The 18,638-nt window shown below is 37.9% G+C and overlaps 2 protein-coding genes across 3 annotated transcripts in view; both read right to left on the bottom strand.

Annotated features, from left to right (window-relative positions):
* The window catches only part of LOC134533964 (mitochondrial protein C2orf69 homolog), a 39,953-nt gene that overhangs the window by 15,798 nt on the left and 5,517 nt on the right, over positions 1-18,638 (bottom strand). For both annotated transcript variants that reach the window (XM_063371810.1, XM_063371811.1), the window contains exons 2-4: positions 5,380-5,526; positions 3,508-3,660; positions 2,729-2,856 (exon numbers count right to left, since the gene is read on the bottom strand). In XM_063371810.1, coding sequence (XP_063227880.1) covers positions 2,729-2,856; positions 3,508-3,660; positions 5,380-5,463 — 365 coding nt within the window. In that variant the 5' untranslated portion in view covers positions 5,464-5,526. The remainder of the gene's footprint in view (positions 1-2,728; positions 2,857-3,507; positions 3,661-5,379; positions 5,527-18,638) is intronic.
* On the bottom strand, positions 8,211-10,038 carry LOC134534547 (TWiK family of potassium channels protein 18). Its single transcript, XM_063373029.1, has one exon. It carries the CDS (start codon positions 10,036-10,038, stop codon positions 9,016-9,018), a length of 1,023 nt encoding a protein of 340 aa, XP_063229099.1. The 3' UTR covers positions 8,211-9,015.

Here is an 18,638-nt window from a genome sequence, read left to right as displayed (position 1 = left end):
GATATATAACAGCACCGAGGCAGGACCACGCGCGGGGAGTGGAGGAGGGAGGGGTTAGCGATGACCACTGTAATCTGGCCAGGCATAACGTGGCATGCCTTACGTCAGTAAACGCCACGTGACACGGCACATGACGCCAGTGGCCTAGCAGGCCGCCAGCCAACTCTGAACCTGGCACGTGTCGCAGTCCTGTCGGCGTTCGTAACTATATGAAATCTAAAAAACCATTTTCATAAGCTCTTTTAAAAAATAATAACCCTCAGTTTTATACATATTATTCCCATTACAGTAAAGCAGTCGAAAAAACTTATCAAATGACAAAAAATAAACTGGACTCAAAAGGTAAATAACATTAAGAGGAAAAAAAAATTTCTGGAATTATGTAAATATCATGAAAGATGGTTAACAACAATAGTTATCTATTAATGTAAACAGGATTGTTTACAGTGATCCTTTTGCTTAATATTTTTCAAGTGTTTGTCTCTCATCAAACAACCTCCACCAATATCAAATACAATATTGTTCTGATTCAATCTCTTTTTCCTCCATCTCTGAGAGCTTGATGCTTGGTACTTTGGGGGTTAAATCTTTAAAATCTATCATGTCAACTGAACCAAATGGAATGACAAATGTTATTTTGAAAGGCGTCTATCAATTACTGGTGCCCTTGTTGCAACATATATTTAACAATAGTATTAAATCCTAAGTTTTCCCAACATAATGTAGAATAGCTATAGTCATTCCTACTCACAAAAATGGCAACAAAAAACATCAAAAACTACAGATATCATAACTGAATTGTTTTGCAAATATATCTGAGGGAAAAAAAATTTTAACAAATAAAATCCCCACCTAAAAAATTGGTTACCACATAGCATTCACTCGAATCTAGTACTTGTAAGTTTGCCTTGTCTTTTGACCCTCTGCAGAATAAACTAAAAGATATATTTCTCAATCTTCAACGGTGTAAGAAAACATTAGGTTCCTATTAAACTTTCATATTAACATACCAGTAATGGAGTTAATTGTGAATTGGCATAGCAACAGATTTTCACTGTTTACAAAAAAGTTTTTAACATCACATAACTTAATTATTTATGACGGAAAAAATTATTTTTAATGGTGAATAAGTACTTATCTCTTGCCTCTTTTCATACTATAATGAAGAGTTTTGAAGCTATCCTGCCACTGCCAAAATCGTTCACTAAAATCAAAACAATCTGAAGAGACTATTAAGTACCAAAAAGTGTGTAATGTATTACTATACACAGTACTTAGTTCTTGAACTTCACCATATGAATCCTTGTTACAAATTCAAAACTTAGGTATACGAAGATGCCATTTACAGCCTATAGTTTCAATATTCTTAGTCTTAAAATGTGATGAAATATTGTCATAAAATTGAGGAATATTTTACTGTGAGAATGTTTTCTTATGAAAGACTTAGTAGTGAATATTTGGAACGTGTCACAGCAAACTGGCAACCTCTTCTGGCTGAACAGTGTGCCAAGCCAAACAGAATAAAGAGAATATCTACACCATCCATTTCTTTTACTTTCCATTTCTTTGCTATGTTCTCTACCTGTGACCTTGAGGTGTATTTCGGTGCCAAAAAGCTACCACCCACTACTACACTCTAAAAATATCAAATTCTTTAATATTCACAGCACTGCTACCTACCCCAAAAATTTTAGCAATACTATCTACTCCAAACATGTTAAGCATACTAATTAGTACAAATATGTTAACCACTTTAAACAATTCTAAAAATGTTAGCCATGCTCATGAACTAAAACCACTCTACAGTTAATTTTGACAGTTATATAAGTCCATATCATTTCAGATGGCATTAACTTATGCATGTGAGTTAACTTTTGCACCAAAAACTGTTGAGAGATGCAACTGGCAATATAGAAGCAGCATTAACAAACATTGTGCTTTTACAGTTTTCAAAATATTTTTTTCTGAGTAAATAGATCTTGCAATGCAAACTACGTACAATTTTCCCCCCCTAAAAGAGCAGCTTGAAAAAAAACTTATTAGATTAACTAAAAGTGATGCCATACTATGCAGTAAGCATGCACAAATAAATGCAAATTAAATTTGTGAATTCCTGTAGCTAACTCAACCATGAGCATTCTGCCAAAATAAAATAGTACACGCATACCTACTTTCAAACGTTATGTTAGTCAATTAAAAGCTCTCCATTTGAATAAATCGTAATCTTTGGATGGCCTGAACTAAAAAAATTAAAGTGCTACTCCTACTTACAAATCTACCTAAATTCATATAGTGTGTTAGCCAATCCAAGGACAATGATTTCAGATGAAAAATATTATAATGAGACACTTACTACTACTAATAATTTTTTTTTATAAGTTGGACTCATGAAGTAAAAAATATGTATTTTTTTTTAACTTCAATAATTTTTAGATATTTCCTCATTACTTTGATTTGGTGACTAAATTTTTAAATCAACTGATATTTTATTATCTCGTATTACGAATTTTAATCTTACCAACATTGGTCAAACTGGACAACAAAATGATTACTCACCTGTGAATGTTCTGTACGCGCAAAAAAAAATATATATTTAGAAAACCTAACATGCTTGTTTTATAAAAGTTAATAATGCCTATAACCATGACCACATGCTACTAAACAACATTACTTCAATAAAGCGAAAATAATTTAGAGCGTTTTCATGAAAAGCCAAAACAATAATCACCTCGAAGGGCGTATCACCACAATGTGGCTGTCCGGGAAGCGAGAATGTAGGAGTAAGGCTGTGCTCTCCAAGTTCCACTTCACGTAGTTCTTGTGGTCTCTGTGTTTCTCCATGTTCTCAGGGAAGTCCTTGTTGGGAAAGCATACAACGCACAGTGAGACCTGCTACAACCTTGGTTTGTGGATCGTCACCACGTTCAGCAATAACCTCTCCCGACTCACAACACTGTTTTTCTAGCACTGCATTGACTACTTTTACAATCTGCAACCATCCAAACTTTAACAATAGTATTAAATGCAGTAGCATAGCCTCAAATCAGCAGAGAACCAGCATAATCCTTCTTCACAAATATTGTAATAAGGCTTGTAGGATGAATATAACCTTAAATCTGGCAAAGATCACCCAGTTTGCTTCAAATAGCTCAATGATAAGAATTAATTGTGTTTAAGATACGTAAACATTTGTTACAGGAAAATTAATTATCGGTTACAGCTTACCATACAATGAGAAACAAAATGCTGGTAACCAAAACTAATAATTAAAAACTATACTTCACATGACCAAAATCCAAGCGTGTGAAACCGGCCCTTAGACTTATATGATAGGCTGTGAGAAATTGTGCAAAATAATGTAAAGAAAACCATCAAAAAATATCGAAGCTTCATTTCTAGTCAGAACTTTAAAATCAGGAACACAAACATTATGCTTCATTTGCAAGTGCTTAAAATATGTATGTGTACATTAGCGTTATGAAACCATCATGATTCGAATGGGCATACCTGAATGTCGCCCCCAAAAAAGATCAAAGCAGTGTCCTTTTCTGCTCGTATCGTGGGGCAGCAATAGACAATGTCGTTTGTGCGGCCATCGTAACCCGTCACCCCACATATGCGAATAGGGCATGCGGGGTGCGGAGAGCCCAACATCTCCGCCTGGATGGAAAAAAAAAAAAAAAAAATCAGCACGTAGTTATGGGAGCTACTCGTGTGATAAAGTTGAAGTATTAAGAAGTTATCTACTGCACTTAAGTTAGCAAATCAAGCTCTAAATTAGAGATGAATCTAGATTGTTTGCTTTTGAAGCCAAAGGGTCACTAACTACTTCTTGACTTGCAGGTTGGGGGCAACGTCCTAGTAATGATGATGTAGAGTAGAGTAGACCAATTCAAGGGTTTTCCCTTGAGCTGCTCTTAACTGTAAGGTCCTACTGCTATGAGGCCCCCAATGGTGCAGAAAGGGATACGGTGTTCATGCAATCAGGAAAGCTGTTAGAGCCTCGGCTAAGACGAGAGGCCGAGGCTCCCATCCCAGCATAGTCACTACCTTGGCCCCCTGCCTCGCTCAGCTAACCAGACAGCTGACTGTGTCCTTAGCCCTCGGACCTTATCAGTGCTGCTGGCGCCTACCCCGATCTACCACATCTCTCAGTCACCCAGAAGACCCGTGGTCTGGTGGAGAACTACCCATCCCCTCCTGCCTGTCCAGGCTAGTGTCAGAGCTGTGTCGCCGCTCACCGCGTCAGCCCGACATTTCAGCACACCTCAATAACAGTTGCTTCGAGGCACTCAGAAACATCCGGCTTATCATCAATTACAAGCACCTGGCCCCAACCCAAAAGCCAAAAAGTAGTTAAAATGAAGAGCTCTTAGTAGGAAAAAAAAAAATTATGCGTGTTTTGGTCCATCCTGTTGCAGTTCCTTGTGTGCATGCATTGGACCAGCTGTAAAAACAAAAACAACCATAGTCTGTACTGAATGAGGCTCTGAAATGTTGTGCGTTCAGAAAGAAAAGAAAATTTAAAAAAACATGTCCACATATTTTAAGCAAAAAAAAAACTTTGTTTGCAGTATTTTAAACAAAAAATTTTTGAACAGTATTTTAAGCAATAATTACCATTTTCCTTTGTATTAGTAATTTTTTATTTATATGTATTATACTATCCTGTAAATGTTGCCAAACTTATTTTTTAACTTTACTTTTATATTTGTTGGTTTTTTAACTGCCACCCATGTATCAATAATCAATCAAAGAATATTCTTTTCAGTTTTGAATACTGTAACGAATTTGTTTTGGGGGAAAAAAAAAACCTTAGTTCAAAACTAAGAAATTTTCAAGCATAATAGTTTAATTATATTTACATATTAATGATGATTAAAACTACAAAGGGAGTAAGGAAGTGTTAGTGTTATAGCATAAGTTTCACAAAATACCAAGGAGCAAAGGAGAAACAATTTTTACTTCTGAAAAATTTCATTTTTGAACTATGGTTGTTTTTGTCAGAAGCTCTTCAATTGGAGATGTTATATTTTTGTTAAAATGGTATTTAATCAACAACAGACCAAAATCACTTCAATTATTGTCTTTACTGGTCCTCACGTTTATACAATAGAGCATTACCACAGAATGTTTTGCAGTTTGGTAAAAAACAATGAAAACTGTTTCTACACTACAATGAGTAACTTATTTTCAATTCCTTCAAGTGTAACAGGAATAAATGGAACCTAATTTTTTATCACAAACAAGCAAAAACTTGCAAATGAGCACAGAACAAATTGGCAAAAGATGGAAAAAATGTTTATAACTGTTGTAACTGTAGACCATACTTATTAAATAGACACCTAAGGTAACAAAAATTCTTAAAATAATAGTTACCACTGTCTTTGAGTTACTTCTTTTCCAAAATTTTAAGTCTGAGATGGCAGGAATCAATAACTTCCAGAAGGAAAGTCGATTCATTCAGCCGATTCATTCAGTAGGTTCTCTGCCACTTGTTACAGAGATTAATAAATGCATAACTGCCTGCAAATAAGAAAACACATATAAACCTGTGCTGCAAGCACAACACAAGGAACTTTCAAAAAGCACTCACCACAAAAATTGTAACCAACAATTTAATCACTAGTTTTGACTCTGCAAAGTCATTTCTGATGACAAAGAATAGTGTTCTCAGTTGGGGGTGGAAGAAAATACTGTAAAAGTTAGTATACGGACAAAGAATATTATTTAAATGGAAATACACATAGGCCTAAATGTATCATAACTGAGAGGCATTGACCTAGGAAATACCTAAAATAACCAAGAAAAATTATAGAGAATCAAGAAATACTAATATATAGCAAAAATAAATTTAAGTGCATTTGACATACGACATAGTTTTTACATATGACATAGTTTTTAATATATATATATAAACACTATTCTACCTTTAGTACTACACATTGCAGTGGTACTAAAAAAGGCAGAAACAGAATATCTATTGCTAATATAGATATATAGTCACTACATAAAATTATTAACTAACATGAATAATTCAAAGATCTTGTATTAAAATACAAAGTTGAAATCCACAAATACACAAGAAACTATGAACAAAAATTTCAAGATTCTTGAAAACACAATCTATCATAAGATTTATTTCAAGAAAAAGAGAATGTAACAATCCTACAATGCTATATAATACAGGCTGTCCATAAAAGAATAGCCCAGTTTCAATGGTATAATATAAAAAAGTTTTATTTAGACTATTTACAACAAATCATACATCAAATTGAAGGTAAACTAACCTAGTTTTTCTTACAAATGTTCAACATGGACCTTTATTTATATGGCACACATCCAATATAAAGTCCAATTTTTCCCACACTTTGGTTAACACATCTCGAATAAAGCAATTCCGTGTCTCAACTCTGGCAAATAGTTAGGTACCAGCGGAGCGTAGTTAACATAGCATAATTCTTCCCCCCCGCTACTAATAACAATTAATTGAGGATGTGTTACGTTGCTGATTTTTTTTTATTGGTCATAATTATTTTATATCCATGTTTCTTCTAATATTCATAGGCATGTCAGTCATATTGTTTGTACTTAAATATAAATTATTATTATTTTTTGTTAGGTTTTACATAATTCTGAATGTAGTGTAGTTTATTATTTTTTTACTTTAATTTGTTTGGACAGTTAAAAATAATATGTATATTAATTATGTTTTTAGAATTCGAAAGCATATTCTAGTTAGTGAGGCTATAACATTCTAGATGGTTTAAAAATAAAGGAAGACACAGGCATGACACATTGTTGCCAGCAAGTTATTTTTCACGCCTCAAGTTAGTGTGTTGTTGGGAAAACACAGCGCGTAGGTGCATGGCTGTAGTGCAATGGACTAGAACTTCCGCAGGGCGCTATCTCGCCAACCAATCAGGGCGAACCATGGGGTGGTGTGATGTGTCTTTCCAGACTTTTAGAGTAAAAATTTTTTTTTTGTATTATTCCCTATATGGTTCTCTATTGTAATTGGTCGGTTCACCTCCACTTTGTTTTCGCCTTTGTAAGGAAATACAACTTTGTCGCTCGATTGTCACTGCGTGCAGCAGCGTCACTGGCAGTAAAAGTAAAAAACATTTTTATTTTCAAAACAAGCTTGTGTTTAAATGCTCTAAAAAGAAGAATACACAGTACAGTAACAAACACAGTGTTCATAACCATAAATGCAATTTCAGAACATTACACAACCATAATTCAAATAAAATTCCTTCTATGCTATTCATAACAAACATGTAACCTCTTTAGCTAATTTTTGAGTATAAATTATGTTATTGATAAAACTGTGAAAATTGTTGTTGGGACTGTGAATTAGTGTTGAATGTTATTTATAGTTGGAGACTAACATTATTTAGGATTTTCTTAAGAATTTTACTAAGATTCTGACTGGAAACAAGAAAATATTTTAAGAAATATTCTACTATAAATGTATTAAGTGTGGAAGTTGTAGAGGTTCTATACTTTTAACAGAAAAAATGTCAGTATCAACTCAAAAACATAATTGTGAGTGCACAGAAGTTAATATAATCATATTAATATTTTTTTTGTAGATTCTAGCCTTATTGCCCGACTAGGTTTATACAACCAAAATGTATTCAATATTTTGTGAAATGCAATAAATTTACTGATTGGGTTATTCTTTACATATGCATTTAAAAAAATGGATGTTGTATGTATAAGATTGATAAACTCAAGAAACTATTTGACCGATTGCCATGAAAGTTGGCACATCAAAGTGTTTTTTCATGAAGAAGATTTTTATGCTATTCATTTTTTTTTGTAACTCACCACTGGTTGTCGCTGCAGCATATCAACTTCTAAACCATTCAACCTATCGCCATGGGTAAATTCATTTATGTAAGAAAAAATAATGAATCATAGACATAAAACAGTAAATGTGTGTCAGTACTATATATCCACCACACTGTCACATAACGCTATCCATTTTGCTTTGACAAGCGGACAATATATCAGTGTGTTCAGCCCAGGCAATGCTGGGTACTGCAAGTAGTAGAGATATACAATTTTAGCTAGGTAAAAAAAACTACTCATCTCTAATTTACTTTTTACCATAAACATAATTTTATCAGCTTATATAGTTAAAAATACTCAAACCTTTGATTTGATTGGAGAGAGCGAGTTTATCGAGATGCAACACATGCAACTGCTTGAAATTTGTAAAATTTAATTATTATTTAAGTGTATTACAAAATGCATTATAAAATATCTTGGACAAGTCATAGTGAAATATGCACACTTTATCAAATTAAAAATCAAAATTTTTATCCCAGTAAAATTGTTTTTTTTTATACCAGTTCTTTATCGATTTTGGTGATACTCAGCCTTATTAGAATAGCACACAAACTGAACACGTGAAAAAGTCATCGTCGAATGAATTAATGACGACCAGCAGACGGAAACATGTGCATAGGGCAAAACATCTGTCACTACATGGTGCTAGTCGCAGTTAGTAAAGTTTTTTCAATCAAAAATAGTTGTACAGAAGTCATTTATTTATTTAGTATATTTTTAAAGCAGGTGTCACAATATTTTCAGATGCGACACTGCAATCTTTACAGCGACACAAACGTTTCAAATATGACAGTCATTGGTTTCGACGCTCATCACATTATCGGCAGCAGATAGCGAGTAACAGAAGAACACAAGTACATGTGATTTAACAAGCTACTAGCAATAAACTGTTTGCAAAGATAGTAACTTAGCCTGAGAATAATTACGTATTAGGGTGGTTGTTAATCTGATACGGACTAGAAGACCTCAAGTTAATGATCATCATTTAACCGTCACTAGTGCGAATCCCACGTGGATCAGTGATGAACAGAGAAGGTGATCCAACACAAGCTGCAACCAATCAGCAGGCTGGTCCCTCAAGCATGAGCATAGTGGTGGTGTCTGGCCCGACGGTCAAAGATACCGTAAAACGGTAGTCCAAACCCTAGCAGTTGCGCTTCAACGGCAGCAACAGGACACGACCCTGAGGCGCATGTCCTCCAGCCACTGCAGCATGTCTGCCTTGACGTCGCGCACTTTCTCCTTCACGTCCTCACGCATCAGGTTGTAGCACATCGCCACGAGCCCCATGCCGACCAGCAGGTACACGAAGTTGATGACCAGCTTCAGGTGGCTGCCGCTGCGGTACTCGATGATGTTGGCGCCCGGCACGAAGTCGCCGATGCCGATCTTGCAGAGACTCGTCACGCAGAAGTAGGTGCTATCCAGGTAGCCCCACTCCTCCCACATGGCGAACATGACGGTGCCGGTGACGACGTAGCCGCCGATGACCCAGAGGCAGGCGGTGGACGGGACGATGATCCTGGGCGCCGAGGACGGCAGCCCCACCTCCTCGTCCGAGTCGCCCAGGTCGCGCGCGTCGCTGCTGCACTCGTACAGGCGGCGGTAGAGCCAGCGGAACGTGGTCGCCAGCACCTTCCCCATGTTCATGAAGTAGAGCACGTAGAGCGGGATGCCAAACACCGCGTACACGACGGTGGCCACCTTCCCCCACTGCGTGCGAGGCACCAGGTTGCCGTAGCCGATCATCGTGAACACGGCCAGGCAGAACATGAGCGCCGCGGGGAAGGTCCACATCTCCTCCGAGCTGAGCCCGTTGTAGCCGTCCTTGACGGCCTGCGCGAGCCCCGCCTGGAAGCGGCGCAGCGCGAGGTTCGCCTCGGCGCGCCACCGCGTCTCGTTGAACTCGTTGACGGAGAAGGCCACGTCGACGAGGGCGCGCGTGCAGTCCGCCTGCAGCCGACGCACCACGAGGTCCTGCGGGTTCTCCCACGTCGACTCGAGGAAGCCGAAGCCGACGGCGCCCACGATGGCGTAGCCGACGACGAGGCCGCCCACGCCGACCTGCGTGCACATGAAGGCAACCAGCTTGCGGCAGCAGGTATTCACGCGCTCCTTGGGGTCGCTCGCCGACGTGGAGGACGAGCCCCGGCTGCGCAGCGAGCTGCGGACCGCGGCCATGACGCCCCTCGACTGCCGTCACATCGCGGCGCGGCTATTCGCGGACTTGGCGCCGTGCCGCTGTTTATGGCCCTCGTGGTCGTCACCGCTCGCTAGCACCTCCCCTCCCCTCCTCAGTCGCGAGATCCCACACCCCGGGGAAACTTCACTTCAAGGATGATCCCATCGAGAAAAAGATAACGCCTTTGACGCGCCGACATCTTAACGACCTTCAGCAACGGCGGAAATAAACAGTCTCTTAGGTACTACTTTTGATGTCAAACTGTTTGATCCAGCGATGAAGGTTTTCACAGGCGAGTTTATAATGGCCATAAATATATTTTGATTCCACTGCCAAGTTATGGTCTCCACACACGATCAGTCCAAGTGCTCAGTCCGAACTGACAACTTGGACTGAACTGAAGCCTCTCCCACACACGATTAATTTTGTGGTAGCTATTGCTGTTGGATGTATCGTTACATCGTAGAATATGTAAGAAACCTCGAATGTTGCAGTTGTAGTCACTTTTAGTCAGTAACAAGGCAACCAAAGAGTGTAAACAAGGATGTCTGCCACAACACTCAGCTGATGGACTGACAGTTGGACTGATGAGACGCTGTTCGCAACACACGGCAGTTCTGACTGAGATCTCTCGAGCCCACAGTTCAATTTGATGGAAAGCCATCAGTTTGTCAGTCTATTAGTTCCAACTGATCACCCCGCCGTCTTTACACACACAAGACAGTTCCGAATGTTTAGTTCGGACTGATCGTATGAGGGGGAGGGGGGGGGGGGGCTTCATTTGTAGATACTGCAGTCTTGCGAACCAATGGAAAACACACAATGAACATGCTGGCCAGTAACTGAAAGTGCTGTTCATGGGACTATATTGTTTCTAACTCCTGTGAGATGCAAAGCTATATATTTTCTTGAACGGCAGGAGTTGGCGAGGTCAGGCAATTTCAGAAAAGATTATTTTAAAGTAAAAGTTTGTCTATCATAAAAACTATAAGAGCAAAAAAAATTTGATTTTTAATATTTTAAAACAGCAAAATAAAAAATACAAGCGTGTTTGATTAATATACTCTTTCCCAGAGCAAGGAATTATGATCTTGAAGTATAACTATCTATACATATAAGAATTTCACTATGTAACCTTACAAAAATAACAGCGTGTCCAGCATAACCAACAAGGAATTTACTGACAGTTCCCTGATTTCTAAAGTATCTTTTACAGGGTGGCCACAAATATATGATTTATAAACTAAAGGACATTTCAAGGATTTTAAGGACAACAATTATGTTTTAGAGGTTCAGTAAACGAAAATAATTCAAAGCATAAACATAAGAATTAACAAATACCAGTCATTAAGTGTTTCAAAAGAAACTATTAACCTTAAAACAGTCGTTAACACAGCAATATTATGACATATGTAGCTACTGATACTGAATCACAGAAATGTACATCACACCAAAAGATAAATTGAATATAATATTTATTCCTTCTGTGAGTCAAAATCATTTTATGAAACAATACAATTTCCGGATACATGCCAAAATTCAAGCAAATTTCCAGCTTTTCCAAGGCCAGTTAAAATTCAAGAACAATTCCCGCTTTTCAAGGATTCAAAGACATGTGGCCAACCTGTTTTATAATAATTCACTGGCCAATACATTTAATATTACAATAGAAAACAACAGATATCCGTTAACATCACAACGTACAGATTCTTCGATGACGTGACAAAACTGTTTTCATAGTAAAAATAAATCCTGGAAACTATGCACAAAGCAATTTTATTGCGTCACACACCAAGGCACCATCACAGGCGGAAATCACACGTGTAAAAAAAACATGTTTCTGCACAAAAATACTAGGAAAACCAACATTGCATCGAAGGAAGACAGAACACGTATACAATGCGCATGACCATGTTGATGGATAAGCGAAATAGGATGAGCCTTCGTCTTACAATTTTACTAGCGATTTATTCCCTGACCCCACACACATTCCTCTTACTATTCCCTGAATTTTTCGGAAATAAAAAATTCCCTGGTTTCCCTGTTGCTCGAATAAATTAAAAGTCCACACTTATATTTATGTTTGTATTTGGACCCGAGCTTAACGAAGATTTATCCACGCAGCGACTGCTGATTTACGCCATCGGTAGAAGTTTTTCCGAAAAGCCTCACCGCCCAAGAGTGTCGAACAGAAAACTCTCAAACAGCTACACATCACCCGATCTCCACACTTTGCATTCAACACGAGCTCAGTTTCCTAAACGTAAAAAGCACACACCAACACACCGTGTCGGCGAGGAAAGTAAGAATTGATAGGGCAGTACAGTGGGATTCGTGGGCAGCAATCAAAAATAACTTGGACGGAAATATCTACGAAGGCGTGTGCGAGAGACGAAATATGCACCCTCAGAGCAAGTCGTCCTAATATTAAACATTAAGCAAATATTTTTTGTAAAATAAAAAAAAACGGTTTTTTTTTAACTCTTACATTAGCGCGTTTATCCATATTTACCAACGTAAAGATGTAACGTGAACCAAATAGACCTGCCTACATACCTAAAAAATAATCTTGGATTACACATGTACAAGTTCGAAGTTTTAATAATATAATAAGCACTGTTTCAATGTACGTATACTAAAAAGATTATCACTGAAAGGAAATTAGTTATTTTTTTTTTATATTTTAAAACATAGTAACAACCAGGCCATCGTAGCGAACACTGAAGAGGTCATGCTCCAGATTTCAGGACCGCGTCGGCGCCTAAGAACAGCAGAGAGAACGGCAGAAGTTACGTTCGCCGCCAATGAACACTTTCTCAAAATCACCCATGCGAAATATCCCCGCTCATCAGTCTCCTCAATATAAGTGTGATATCTATACACTTCTCCATAACTTAGTTTAAGAATCAAGTGTTTACAAACTGGCCTCACATTATGCTGCAGATTAATTGTCGCATCTATATTTGTAATTTCGATAAATTAATTTTTCCCTCGATTCTTACCTCACCAATAGAAAACCTATGTCGGTCTGCACTAGTTCCAAAACACCTATTATATGATGCCATGATCAGGTTTGTTATTGTTAGTATCAGACTCGCAAGTAAATTTACTGTTATCAATAATTAACATACATGTGATATTTAAAGAAAATAGGATAGACACGAGTGGGACGAATTTGGTTATAAATCATTATAGACTGAAAAAAATGAACAAAGTTAACGGAGATTAAATCCTGCATTAAGATTTTGCCATTTATTTTATGCAACAATAATTTTATTTATCAAATTTTCTGGCTTGAAAAGACTTAAATCATATCCTAAGCTTTACAGTCTGAAGTTGACTGCCTTTCTGTAACGGCCGGGGATAAATAACTGATCATTTCAACGAAAGTTGACATCACAGTGTGTCAAAAGCCCAGTCCCGTCACTTCATGCGTACACCCTGTGCGCAAAAGTAGAAGTTAATGTAGTCGTTGTGACAACTTGTTTCAAATTGGACAGTTCTCAAGCGTAGAACCGGTGGTGCCCGTTTCCTAAGTCACATGACCTTTGTTTACGAACACCGATTATCACAAGAAGTCGTCTACAAACAGTTATGACAGAACAACAGAAGCAGGATACAACAGGACAGTTATCAAGAGCAGAACCAAGGACGCTCGTTTCCTAAGGCTGGAGTCACACTGCCACGACGAACACAACACGACAGACCCCGACACGCTCAGTAGCCAATAAAGTACAAGGCTACCGTGACGTCAAAACGACAAAATACGCGCCGCGACGGTCCGCAAGAAGTAGATTCTATTTCTAATTTCTTCGTATACCGCACGACGGAAAGCAAGACGAAAAGTAAAACGGAAACCTAACAGAACTAAACTTCAAGAATATTTACTTGCTTCGTAAATCTTTGTTGAAAAACGAAATTTCACATTACTGTAGTGTGACTTCCAACAGTTTATTAGGTTTATTTATAGTACTCAGCGTAGCTAACAGAGGAATTATTTTCTGTCCCTTATCTACGTATCTGTAGCGTGCTCCCTTGTATCTAAAATGAACTTAACCTCACTTTATACAATAGAAGATTAAATGTTCAATTGTTATGCACTACAGCTGTCGACAGGAAATATAAAGATTTCTATAAGACCTACACTGTTTTTATGGACGAATTTGGTTTGGAATGATTTGCCAGCAGACATATTAAGAGTTCATCATGTTAATATTGCCGTGTCTATTGTGACCCTACGCTATTAACTCTGTCGTGCTGGAACGATGTATGACGCCTAATCGTCCTAATGGTCGTACCATTATGACTCCAACTTTAAGTGTCACTTTGCAAAGCAATACATTATCTTTGCAACTATCACATGGAGTTGTCTGCAATGATGACAGGACATCACACAATTTTTTTTATAACTGAGACAAGTCACATGGCACAACTATAACAAAAACAGAGGTACAGCTGTAAGTGCAAAGTCCTTTGTCGCCTGAAGCACCAACGATTCTTGGGCCGACGTCATAAGGCGGGAACGAACAATCGAAGGAACGCTTCTAGCGGGCACAGAGTAAATAAAGTACCAGTACTGAGTGGACACTCGATGTTATCGATTCTTAGCGTTTTTATAATACTTATGCTAGAAGATCGCCAACTTGACAAACACAAATGCGATTTTGTCACGCATTTAATAATAATAATAATAATAAAAAAGATCAACTTCTATGAATGTTGTGTGTTGTTCACATCTATATGTTTCCATGTTATCCTTCCATGTAGGTGACATTTTATCCAGCTGATATAACGACGGGAGATTAAAAAAAAGCATGCCAATCTTTGGTTTTCTGTCCTTGTAGCACAACATACACACTGCAGCTAGCATGATGCTCAATTTCAGCTCGTCATGTTGTCTTCTTAGGTTTGCCAAGTGTAACACATGAAACACAAGATAAAAATTAGTAAAAATTATGTTTCTTATATTTAAAAGTAAAATCAGTTTGAGGATTTTATGAAGTTGAAACTAAATAGAATAATATAGGCAATTAATTTCTTAAATATAATTAAAATACAATAGGTTGAAAACTTTTACTTATTTTTCTAAGATTCGATTTATCGTTGAGGCATCACAAAAACTGGCTCGCCTGCTTGGGGATTTGCCTTCATGCACGTTAACGGGATGCGACCAGAGTCGCGGCCGGGAGTAGTCACGTTTACGATTCCATTTAATCCTGATGACGTCTCCAAGATGGCGTCGCTTACGTCATTACCACCCCTGCATACTAACGGGAAGGTTTTTGGCGGGTAACAATAAACACACTATTTTTCATTATCTTTGAAAGATTTGTGCAATGGGAGTGCATGACTTGATGTAAGTTTTTGCAATGGCGTATGTCCAAAAACTTACATCAAGAAACTATTTTTCACGTATTTCACTGTTTGAATACTATGCTTCGGTATCGTAAACTGGACTATAAATCATCCCCCCCCCCGGATGTAGTCTATTTTGCAAAACAAATATTTCAATATCAACAAAATTATATCTCTAGACGTTACAACTTATGGCGGTATCGTGAAATATAACACTGTGTTCTATTTATTACAAAAGTTCATGATTTTGAATATTTTTAATGTAGCTTACCTAACCGAACTAAACATTCATTTCGTTTTCATTACCTGAGCGAGTGCTAGCCCAACATATTAACTTTCATATATCACCTATTCCTTAGATCAACATCATCTTCAAACATACATAAGATTTTACATATCAGACTTACCTATTTTTGGACGTATTTTAGTCTCCAATTTTTCTATTCTAACCCAACATTGTTAATTAACAATTTACTCGCACTTGTTGCCGACTTTTCCTATATATATTTCGAAATCTTCCATTATTAATCAAACAACGAATTTTACACACCTCAAAATCACACACGTTTAAACCACCCCTAAAATCACAAACAAACGATACCGCAAACAAGAAAACAATTACCTCCAGTTATACAAACTCCGTATCTTCCATTGCCTACACGCTACAATAAAAACATTACCCTCTATTTCTACCAATTTTTTATTTCTTCCAATTTCTTCTTCTTACCTCTATGCTCTACTAATACGACGTCATTAATTTCCCCTCCGTTTTTTTTCAACCAATCAGAAATCCAATATTGTAAACATGACTTGACCCACACTTACATTTATCATATGCGATCCATAAAACCGTGCTTTTTGGTGCAATATTATTGCATTATAATTATTTTAATTATACGTGATACTTATAAGTACTTACTTAATAGATCTAATTGACGCCACATTAAGTAGATTATGTGCGAAGCCAGTCGGGTCAAAGATTTCTTACGTGGCGCAGCATTATTATTATTATTATTACTTAACCTGCAATTGGGCTTTCACCCGGTGGCAAGAACTCCCACTCACTCCCCTCTCCCCCCCCCCCCTCCATCAGCTTTCTCCTCAGCTCCCTCCCATCCCTGACCTCCACCATTTCCTCCCCCAGCCCATTCCACTCCCTCCCCGTCCTCACCAGGAAGGTGTTCCGCCCTCTCTCTGTCCGCCTCCACACCCTCTGGAGCTTACATCTGTGGTCTCTTCGTCCTCTGTACTCCCCTCTATGTACTTTGCTTCCCAATTGCCCCCATCCCCCTTCCCCCTTCAGCACCTTGAACATCCTGACCAACCTTTCCACTCTTCTTCTCCTCTGTAACGTTTCCCACCCCAACTCCTTAATCATTTCCGTTGGGCTATGCAGTTTCCCATCCTGCCCCTCCCTCCTTCTCAACGACTAGCCGGGTTAACAACAATATTATACGTTATACAGTTCCGTCATCCGTTCCGTCCATCAGGTCCATTCTAAAAATGTAACGTAAGTACTTACGGATGACACTGCGAAGTGATGCTGGCGAGCAGGGGCGCAACAACTAAATTTCCAAAAGGGGGGCAATATACCTTTTTATAAAGAATCATCGATCCCCCATATTGAAACGAGGGGTGGGGGGGTCCTCCCCCGGAAAAATTTGTATTTCAAGGTGGAAAATGGTGCTATTTAAGCAGTTTTATTATTTAAAAATTAATTACACAGCACTTTCGTTGACCCCGTTTGCCCCCACTTCAAGGTTTCAGAGGGGGGGCAAAATACCCCTCTGTTGTTGCGCCCCTGCTGGCGAGTAAAGTAAGAGGGGCGTTATCTTGGGTTTCACGTCACCAGGTTATACACACAGGCTGAAAGGAGTCTGGGCTCCAACCACAGGGGACGACCCAGTGCCCGAAAACCCATAAATCTGAGACATGCCGGGGTCTTGGGCTCGAGCTCACACGACCTCACCACACGAACGAGGGATCCCTAATGCATACACCTACAACGCATGACGTGTCCCATTACCCACCAAGTGTTTGCATAGCCAGGATTTGCAAGAGGGGGAAGAATAAATTTTTGGCAGGCCTGGTTTTTGGGATCTGAGGGGATTTATATCGATTTTTCCTCCCACCACCGGGTTCACAGAAAAGTGCCTGTTCCATTGTTCCTCTCAAGAAATTTTTTCCAATTTAATAGGCATGTATGGCTATCTGATGAACTTCTAGTGATATTTTTTTCTTCCCCCAAACGTGACATTTTTAAATGAAAAATGCCACTTATGAACGACAGATCCTTAGACTATGTACTACTGCTTCAAAGAAAATTATATTTACTCTAAAATTTGTCATGTTTAGTAGGAATACATTGAGCCATATATTCATTATTTTAAGCTGGTTAGTGAGTCTATATAGGGGGGGGGGGGGGGGGGGGGGGCTGGCCTCTCCCTGAATACGCCCCTGCCACTTTTGAGAACTCCTTGAGGGACGGGGGGTTTGTTTATAATCGAGCAACATTTGTAGTACTCCAAAACCATTTTAGAATTTTTTTCACATCCCTGAACTTCTCAATGGCTAAACATTGCAGACAGACTCATTTCCTTCCATAGCTACTTTATTTCTCATATCCTTACAGCTTATCTAAACTATTGAACATCCTAGTGAAAATATTTAAAATCTCCAGTAAATGTTGATCTCCTGTTAAAAAAGATTATGTTATGTCAGCTACATTAATAATTATGTAAAATCATTGATAAACAATTTAAATCCTTTTGGAGAAAAAAGTTTTTTATTTACAGTTGATTTGAATACATCTAGCTCTAACCACTACCTACTACAGAGATTTTTAGAATCCAATAAAAATACAATCTGTTTTGCAAGACAATACTGATATAATTTTATATTTTTTTTTATTTTTCACACAGGAGCCTCTACATTTAAAATATACAGTCTACGGCAATACAAAGCTCTGAATTACTTTGCCATGTGAAAATTTTATTTAATTTTATTTATTTGGCGACTTGTTCACAACAATGCGGTATTTCACTGGCGAATCAAATTCTTCAAGTTTTTTTGATTCCAGCATTGCCAAAAAACTGAAACATGTCTACAACAAAAAAACAATTACTAAAACAATCTAAATTATTATGTAACCAAACCTTCAATGGCAAAAGTTCTCTAATTTATACCAAAAATCAATATTACAAAAATTAGAATAATACAAAAAATATTAACAATTATTCCAATA

This window comes from Bacillus rossius, chromosome 7 (assembly GCF_032445375.1).
Source record: "Bacillus rossius redtenbacheri isolate Brsri chromosome 7, Brsri_v3, whole genome shotgun sequence".
NCBI lineage: Eukaryota > Metazoa > Arthropoda > Insecta > Phasmatodea > Bacillidae > Bacillus > Bacillus rossius.
Note: the sequence above shows the minus strand (reverse complement) of the source record. Positions and strands in the feature narration are given on the sequence as shown.

Coding starts and splice junctions, on each gene's coding strand:
- LOC134534547 (XM_063373029.1), bottom strand. CDS start 10,038: ATGGCCGCGGTCCGCAGCTCGCTGCGCAGCCGGGGCTCGTCCTCCACG.